Consider the following 9,623-nt stretch of genomic DNA (forward strand, 5'->3'; position numbering starts at 1 on the left):
CTGATTGTCGACAATGACTCCAACTGACTCCAAAAATAATGGGTTGTAAGCCAATAGGCCAACAAAAAAAAAGTCTCCGGTTTCTGGTATGGAGCTTGCCCCAAAAGTGGTGCGGTGACGCGGCTTTTTTTTTTTTTTACCTGTTTTTTTTGGGGGGGGGGGTTTAAATGTCGGCTGATGACTGCAAATGGTGCCCGACTAAACTTAGTGCAAATATATGGGAGTCTAGAGAGGCCACATAAAGCTTATTCTCGATCATAACCCCATCTAAAAACACGTTAAAATTGTGCAGCAGCAGAATTCCAGTCAAACCAGTGAGTTTGGCAGTTTTGAGACATCATCTTTTATTGAAAAAAAAACTTTTTCATTTTGCCGACGCGCATGGCTACGGCGACGTGCGGGCATACCAGAAACCGGAGACTTTTTTTTTTTGGCCTTAGCCATAACTCGATCCCAAGGGTGTAAAAAAATCGTATTCAAATCGGAAGATTCAGGACTGTTGGGGCTAAATGATTTAATGTGCCATTTGTATCCATTGACTGATTGTCCCTATACCATCTTGTTCTAATACAGATACCAACAAGGATGTGATCATGAGAAGCGGCGCCCTTCAGCTGTTGATCAAGCTGCTACGGTGCTCTAACGAGGAGATCCAGTGCAATGTGTGTGGCTGCATCACCACCCTGGCTACTACAGGTACAAATGCGTCGCAGACGTTCCTTGCAGACTTTCCTTATCCACATACAGGGGTGTAGGTGTGGTATTTTTGATGGATCACAAGTTCGGTCGCAAGTAAATTCCAATATAACACAAGTGTGGTCACAAAATACCTAAATAAATTGTAATGCTTATACAGCGCTTTCCATTGTATCAACAATCTCAAAACGTTTTACAATTATTCCCCCATTCATCAGGCCACGAGACTACGCGGCAGCCGATATCAGCTCACGTTCGGTCCTCTACCCTCACAGGCACCCATTCATACTCCTGGGTGGAGAGATGCAATTGTACTTAAGGGTCTTTGTTTTAACCCTGCGACAAGTGAGTTTATCAAAATACACACGAACACGTGAGGTTGGTCCCGGCTTGGACCAAATTTAGTTCTTTGTTTCTCAAGACAAGGGCGAGGCTGTTTCTACACAAACATACAGTGTACACAGTGGCAATTACCCAAGGCAGTGACTGAGTGGACCGAGTCACTTGGTCAAGGGGGTAGAGGTTTTGGCTACACAAACATATTGGAGCATGGGTTTTGTACACAAACATATGGGAAGGGATATAAGTCCCGCACATTTCAGTGACTGCCAGGTTGACCCGAAGATTGACACCCTATCTAAAAGTAGTGTCTAGGCAAGCTAGGAGATGTCCTAGAGACTGGGTCAAGTGGTGCGTGGCATCTAGTCAGGTGATCAATACACGTGATTTCTGGCCCACGCTGGGCCAAGCTCACTCGTCGCAGGGTTAAGGGCACAAACACCATGTTCCTGGCAGGGCTCGAACCAACGCACCATCGTGCATGAGTCAAACACTGTAACCACTGGACCATGGCATTCACAAGTAAATCACATATCAATTCACAATTTAGGGAATGCTCGGGGAATGCAACACTTGTTTTACAGACTTTCTTAATCCAAATCCAGTCCAGGTGCTTGCGATGGATCGCAAGTGCATTACAAGTTTGGTCACAAGTCCATTCACAGGTTAGTGATCTTGGAAGTGAAACTTGTTCAAGGGAGGGATGACTCCTGAAAAGTAATTCTTCCTGCGTCCAAGTGATTTCTGTGACCACGTTTAAGAAACTATCTTAACCTCTTGTTTTCTTCAGATGCAAACAAGAAAGAGATTGTGTCCTGCGGAGGCGTTCCGCCGCTGATCAGCCTGGCCAGATCCACCGATACTAGGGTCAAGAGAAACGCGACAGGTGCACTACTTAATCTCACCCATATCGGTAAGTCAGCCGTGTAATTGATTAATTAATTGTTGCTGCAGGTGTAGCTGATGTGTAGCATGTTAAATTTGCGGTGTTGTGGCTACGAGGCCATCCACTAACAGCTAAGAGCAAGTTCAGGCGAGGACCATTAGTTGACTAATGGTTGATAAGTAAGTTACGATTGTCCACTAATAGCAACGTGCGAACGCCTCTGGTCAAACGATGGTCAAAAGGTCATCACGAAACTCCTTAGTCCAGGCTCCCTGTTGTGGTTTATGATGCGCATGGCTATTGGTAACCAGCGATGCTACAGTGCCTCTGTTCCAAATAGTCAACTAGAGTAGTCCAACCGTCCTGGGTTCAAGTGAAGTTAAGTCCGGCTAAGTCGGCACTCTCAGGGCCCAAGAATTTGTGACGGCTTACGCCAATGCCGACATCTGCTGTAAGTCGTCATTTTGCCGACTTACATGAATGGTCTTTTGCACACATGATTCATTGCACTAATTGGCTTCGATTTACCCTGGATTATCTCCTTAATACTCGAGTTGAATCCAGCAAATTAATCCTCGAGTTGTATCATCACGTTTGGGGTATTGATAGTGGAGACCACGATACATGTACTGTACAGTAACGAACTAAATGCTTGCATGGTCCGGTATATAGCACGCACGCATTGACTGCAGCAGTAGTCGTTCAATAAGATGACCCCCAAAATGGACAGAGCGCATGCGTACAGCCGAGAGGGGGTACTGGTATTGATATGCTCACGATGCATATGCAATGTATGCAGTAGGACACCCTTTTTCGACACCGATGCATGCAGCGATCACGGGCCGTGCGAAACCATTCGACACCGCAGTACAGGAAGTCGATGCCAATGCGTGATTTGTTGAATGCCGACTTACACAAAGGATTTTGTAATGCTTTTTATGGAAACGGACCAAGAGTAACACGACGACTTGAGCGAAATGGCGACTTATAAAAGCCGACTTAGAAATAAAATATTCAATGGAAATGCATTACGGACAATCGGGACTTTAGTCAGACGGCCGACTTGAGCGATTTGACAAGTTGTACAATGTCGGTTTAGCCGGAGTTTACTGTATCATTAACTATAATCCACGCTTGAACTTGCTCATGTGACTCTGCGTATTACACCCGTACGCAAGGCGGCCCCTAGTGATGGCAGAAACATGGCGGCACCTATTGCTCAGAATAATCGCCAGTTACCATTATGTGGGGTTCTGTGGCCAGACTGAAAGAGGCTGCAAGAAAATGAAATCAGAAAAAAAGGTCTTACCTTTTTCCGATCCAATCTGCTCTTTACAGATTCCACGAGGACCGTGCTGGTCTCCCACGGTGCGGTGCCGCTGTTCGTCAATTCCCTGCACTCGGAGGACCCGGAGATCCAGTATTACTGCGCGGCCGCTCTCAGTAATCTGGCCGTGGATGCTACCCATCGGGCCTCAGTGGTCCAAGCTGGCAACAGCAAGGTCCTGAGACAGCTGATCAGGCTGCTGGAGTCTCCTTCGGAAAAGGTAAAGGGGGAAAGCATGTCATAGTCTCAATTTCTGTCATTAACCCTAACTCCCTAGGCATTTTTGCCTGGTTGCAACCTCAATCCTGCAAAATCCTCCAACTGCCTCCTTGTGAAAATTGCATACAGCCTCAATCCTGCAAAATCCTCAGGTAATTGTTGAGTGTGGTCCATGGAGGGATGACCACTGCCTTGACTAGCGTTGTACATATGGTGTGCACGACCGGAATTTTCCATTATTTTTAAGAATTATTGACCGTAAATATATTTACAATGATAAAGGAAATTCCTTTTTGTGTCAATTTTTTTGCATAGCTTTGGTAGTGCAATGGAAACAGTTCAGGCTGAAATTTGCATATAATTGAATACTCCATTCAATCAGCATAATAAAATTGGCCCAAAAAGAATTCCGACCTACCGACCCTATTTTCAAAAGGCATGTAATCGGAAACTAAATTTTTTTGGCCTTAACAGTTGCATGAAATTGGACCCAGTGTTAACTGTCTTTTCAAGAGTCTATAACTGTTATATTTCTGTCTGTCTAGGTGAAATGTCAAGCATGCTTCGCTCTGAGGAATCTGGCTTCGGACGGTGAGATTTTTTTCCCGTTTTTAAAAACATTTTCTGTGCATCACCTCGACGCAAAGTTTCTTTTATAAATCCTTCTAGTTTGTTAAATCGCTCTTTCTGTAGAAGACAACCAAGTGAACATAGTCGAGATGGGCGCCCTACCTCCATTGCATCACATCATGGAGACGTGTACTAAGGATACGGTCGCTGCAGCGGTGGCGGCGCTACGCAACCTCTCCATACACAGAAGAAACGAGGTGAGATATAGTACATCTTAACCATTAGTATTACATTGTATTACATTGTACTACATTGTACTATATTGTATTACATTGTACTACATTGTATTATATTGTATTACATTGTACTACATTGTATTATATTTTATTATATTGTATTACATTGTATTACATTGTATTATATTGCATTATATTGCATTACATTGTATTACATTGTATTACATTGCCTGATGAATCCATAAAATCATGTGCTCGAGCGGTTTGAGGTGGTACAGGTGGCTAACAGGCAGGTTGGTTTCAGGGAGTAACAGGCAGGGTGGTTTGAGGTGGTACAGGGAGTAACAGGTAGGGTGGTTTGGGGCAGTACAGGGAGTAACAGGCAGGTTGGTTTCAGGCAGTACAGGGAGTAACAGGTAGGGTGGTTTGGGGCAGTACAGGGAGTAACAAGCAGGGTGGTTTCAGGCAGTACAGGGAGTAACAGGCAGGGTGGTTTCAGGCAGTACAGGGAGTAACAGGCAGGGCGGTTTGGGGCAGTACAGGGAGTAACAGGCAGGGTGGTTTGGGGTGGTACTGGGAGTAACAGGCAGGGTGGTTTGGGCAGTACAGGGAGTAACAGGCAGGGTGGTTTGGGGCAGTACAGGGAGTAACAGGCAGGGTGGTTTGGGGCAGTACAGGGAGTAACAGGCAGGGTGGTTTCAGGCAGTACAGGGAGTAACAGGCAGGGCGGTTTGGGGCAGTACAGGGAGTAACAGGCAGGTTGGTTTCAGGCAGTACAGGGAGTAACAGGCAGGGTGGTTTGGGCAGTACAGGGAGTAACAGGCAGGGTGATTTGGGACAGTACAGGGAGTAACAGGCAGGGTGGTTTGGGCAGTACAGGGAGTAACAGGCAGGGTGATTTGGGACAGTACAGGGAGTAACAGGCAGAGTGGTTTGGGCAGTTCAGGGAATAACAGGCAGGGTGGTTTCAGGCAGTACAGGGAGTAACAGGCAGGGCGGTTTGGGGCAGTACAGGGAGTAACAGGCAGGGCGGTTTGGAGCAGTACAGGGAGTAACAGGCAGGGTGGTTTGGGGCAGTACAGGGAGTAACAGGCAGGGCGGTTTGGAGCAGTACAGGGAGTAACAGGCAGGGTGGTTTGGGGCAGTACAGGGAGTAACAGGCAGGGCGGTTTGGGGCAGTACAGGGAGTAACAGGCAGGGTGGTTTGGGGCAGTACAGGGAGTAACAGGCAGGGCGGTTTGGAGCAGTACAGGGAGTAACAGGCAGGGTGGTTTGGGGCAGTACAGGGAGTAGTAGGCAGGATGGTTTCAGGCAGTAAAATGAATAATAGGTGTATTTCCTTTGGACATCTATAGATTTTTTTTTTCGAGTATATGCTGAACTGTTGTAGTTCCGAAAGATCTCATGCCTGAATTTATTTAGGAATCTGGTTTTTTTTTTCAGATGCCAATTGTCAAAGAAAGCTTCCTAGTTGAGCTCGGGAACCAGCTAAGGGAACCCATGTCTTGGGATGCTCACTGCCATGCCGCAGGCACAATACGCAACCTGGCTGCGGGGGACCAGTTGAGGGTAAGTCCTTGTTTAAGAAAGGTGGCTTTAAGACAAAGGACGCAAATCGTCAATCTTTGCATGGAGACCAAAACCTTGCATTTGATGCCAACTTGACCTAATGCCCCAAAGTATATCAGTACAGAAGCAGTTACATGTACAACAGCGTTCCAGGAAATGCTACAATAAGAAGACAAGAAGATATTAAAACAAGCTACACTTGTTGATTCCTTTTAAACTGACATGCCTGTTTGAAACTTGATGGGTTCTTTGTACCGGAGAGCTCGTCTCTCAAAGGCCATCAACATGTCAATCCAGCTACAAGACACAGACGGATACATTTCAATTTTTGTTTTACTGGGCCTCGGCACTTAACTGCTCACTAACAACAATCGTCACTGTTTCGTTCCTTTTAGACAATCATTGAGAAGGGAACACTAGACAGCCTGATCATCGCATTCATGCGGTCAACGTCGCCGTTAGCCGTGCAGTCTGAGCTGACAGCTGCCCTGGCTGTTCTGTCTGCGGATGGTGAGTGTCATTTTGCCTTCCTACTCTAGCTGGGGAGTGTGGCCTAGCGGTTAGGGTTCGTGACTGGTGATCAGAGGGTCAGGGGTTCGATTCCAGCTGCTGGTCATATGCTGTGTCCTTGGGCAAGCCAATTCACCCCACTTGCCTCTCTCTGCCCAAGAGTATAAATGGGTACCGGCTTTAGCTGGGGAGTAACCTGCGATGGACTAGCATCCCATCCAGGGGGAGTAGAAATATTCTCAGTCGTTTCATGCTACTGAAATCGGAGATAAACGCCGGCCTGATGGGCCACATTAGCTCGTGACAGACTTTACTGTTTAGTTTTACTCGAGCTGCGAAATTGAGCAAAGCCGTCTCAGCAGCCGTAATAAAGTCACTGTTTTAAATTCCGTGTCAACATACAAGCGCAATTGACTGCCTGTGGCGGTGCAAACCATCTTTCTAGTTCAAACCAAATAGCTCCTTATTTAACGTTATGTGGTCTTTTATTTTCAGAACAAGCCAAAGCTATCCTTGTGAACGCCCAAGAGGGGAAGGTGTTCAGCAAACTGATCAGTCTGGCTGCCAACTCACATCATTCAGATGTGCAGTACAACAGCGCTGGTACCATTGGTCAACTGGTGTTACAAGGTAATGAATATTCAGTGATAGAGCTCACATGCAGTTTACTATTGGTTCAGATATGCTGCTCATACAGGGTGCTATTGGTCAGATCATGCTTTGAGGTTATGAATATTGAATGTTAACATAATGAATATGCAGTGATAGATCCTACATATAGTTTACTATTGGTCAGATCATGCTGTAAGGTTGTGGATATTGAATGTTAACATAATGATTTTTGGCTTGTAACCAGTTTTTGCAAAGCGTGACTTTTTCCAGCAAATACATACAATGAACCCTCTCTGCCTGTCAGTGTTCCTTCAAACAGTTGCATTGATTAATTAGTTCACGACTTTTGATCAAGTGTCCATGGTACATGTACATGCAGCTCAGTCCAACTCGATCCAAAACACTTTGAGATATGTACACAGACCAGAGGGTGGGCGGGGCGCATGGCCTAATCCGGAACGGTCCAATTCCGTGAAATAGATAACAGAGAATTCCAAATGAATATTGACCTTCATTCCTTACCTTTCATTGCTTCTTTACAGTGACCTACATGTACTGGTTACATCTTCCTGTGAGGTTTGATTGTTAAGATAATGAATATGCAGAAACCACAGGTGGGAAGGGCTTATGGCCTAATCCTGAATGGTCCATTCCAGGAAATCAGTAACAGAGAATTTTTGACTAATATTCATAGACCCTTACCTCTGATCCTCATCAACAGATCTGAAGCCAGAGCTGATCACTGCTAACATCCTGGGTCTGTTGCGATACATCGAGCGTTTCGCCAGACACCCAGACCCTAGCTTCATACACATCGGCTTGTGGACCAGTCTACAACTTCTGAAAGGTAAAACAATAAAAGACGGCCATGAACAATCAAACATCAACCCAATACTAAGGCTGCGTCCGTATGACAGTCTACTGCTTGCTATTACACATGCCCCTATGGAAGTGGCTTGACACCTGTGTCATAGGCCGCATCCGAATTATTTGGCTACGACTAGCAGTCACGCACGTCTCTATGGGAAATGGCTCCAGCCGCTTCCTTAGTCGCATGTGTGAAATTACAAGCCATAACCAAACTTGTGGCATGCGTGGCTAGTGCGTAAAGCACCTCTAACCACTGTGGCCCTGGTTCGTTCCCGGCTAGGACCATATGTGAGTAGAGTTGTGTGTTGGTTCTCTCCTGTGCCACAGGGGTTTTTCTCTGGGCCCTCCGGTTTTCCTTCCTCTGCAAATATCAAACACTTTCGATCTCTGGTTGTGCTTCGTGGTCAGACTTGGGTCGTATGGCGGCTGCCAAAGGCGCCTTTACATTTCTTTGGCTCGACCACGTTGTAGTAGTCTATTCGCCGTGGTCTATGATATGTGAGCAGATTCACTGATAAATTAGGCAAGACAACCGCCTCTTGACCTCTAGATTTTGACCAATCAGTGGGCACTTTCTACATCGGGTCTTCGGTCATTCACCTGTTGCGCATCATGGCGCGCGGCTTGCATATATCCGCATGTCTAGACATATCAGACGTGATACAGGAGACTTGCTCCGTGGATAACGGGTGATACTCAGACTAATGTTGTAGCTGTGTCCTTCGCAATTCAGGTTCTCAGCTGCGAGTTAGAATGATTAGCCCCCAACATTACTACGAGTACTTCTGATGCAGCCATCCATGGGAATTGTGCATCAACGTGTCTTCCTCAGAAATCCAGAGGATCCTTGTTGTTATGGGCTGTTTATGCATGCTTGTGCTTTTTCTCTCGACAGATGCCACATTCCGCACCGCGTTCGGGGAGAGTGCGATCCCACGATTACTCGAGGGAATGCAGCAGAGACCATCGATGCCGCTGCAGATACAGCAACTGGCACAGACCGTGCTGGACAACATGGGCTGATAGAGGGCGCCAGACACCCAACTGAGTGAGACGATAGAGAGCGCTAGTCACTTGGCAGTACTTGATGATAGAGGGCGCCAGATACTGAATTACAAGTGATGATAGTAGCGCTAGTTACCGAGCAATACAAGGTGTTACTGACTGGACAATATCAGGCAACAGAGGGCGTAGTTACCACGATTTGATGACAAAACTGATTTCTCCTGAGTTAGCGAGTTACCCGTAGCATCTTTATACAATGCACGACTGTTGTGATGTGTGTGACTATAACCAACCACTGCGTGACATTATTGTGTATCAACAAGCAAACTAGTCTCCACTTCAGCCGCACAAGAGTAACGCCATGAATCAGCGACAGTGCACAACCCCTGATTTTTGTAATCTTCCCAGCATGCATTGCACAAATCGTTCTCTGATTTTAGCTTATTAACAACAAAATATATACCCTTTTGGTGGAGTAGTTAAACAGAGGTTAAATTTTACGTAATTAAGCCAACAGGGAAACCACATCAGAGCCAATATACAGGGTGAGTAAAAAAAACGAAACCCAAATGTCGGGATTATTGTTTTAGTGAAGTTCTGCAAGTAGTGCTTTCAAAATCTAGTATAAGCTTTCTTTTAGTACAAGAATCATTCAAATCATTCATGTACTTTTCAAGTTACTGAATTTTAAACACAACCACTGCTTTAAAGTTCTGTCCACGAATCCCAAAAAGGTAAGTGTTCTTTCAGCATAACGAAAAAATCTTATAGGAATGTGTGTGAA

General features: G+C 45.7%; 1 protein-coding gene across 3 annotated transcripts in view; it reads left to right on the forward strand.

Annotated features, from left to right (window-relative positions):
• The window catches only part of LOC119724367 (vacuolar protein 8-like), a 28,176-nt gene extending 18,778 nt beyond the window's left edge, over nt 1-9,398 (forward strand). For all 3 annotated transcript variants that reach the window (XM_038195385.1, XM_038195387.1, XM_038195386.1), the window contains exons 5-14: nt 574-696; nt 1,826-1,948; nt 3,260-3,468; nt 4,013-4,058; nt 4,161-4,294; nt 5,717-5,842; nt 6,238-6,352; nt 6,848-6,982; nt 7,686-7,811; nt 8,730-9,398. In XM_038195385.1, the coding sequence (XP_038051313.1) occupies nt 574-696; nt 1,826-1,948; nt 3,260-3,468; nt 4,013-4,058; nt 4,161-4,294; nt 5,717-5,842; nt 6,238-6,352; nt 6,848-6,982; nt 7,686-7,811; nt 8,730-8,857 (1,265 nt within the window). In that variant the 3' untranslated portion in view covers nt 8,858-9,398. The remainder of the gene's footprint in view (nt 1-573; nt 697-1,825; nt 1,949-3,259; nt 3,469-4,012; nt 4,059-4,160; nt 4,295-5,716; nt 5,843-6,237; nt 6,353-6,847; nt 6,983-7,685; nt 7,812-8,729) is intronic.
• The last annotated feature ends 225 nt before the right edge of the window (nt 9,399-9,623 follow it).

Source organism: Patiria miniata, unplaced genomic scaffold (genome assembly GCF_015706575.1).
Source record: "Patiria miniata isolate m_02_andy unplaced genomic scaffold, ASM1570657v1 HiC_scaffold_18, whole genome shotgun sequence".
Lineage (NCBI taxonomy): Eukaryota > Metazoa > Echinodermata > Asteroidea > Valvatida > Asterinidae > Patiria > Patiria miniata.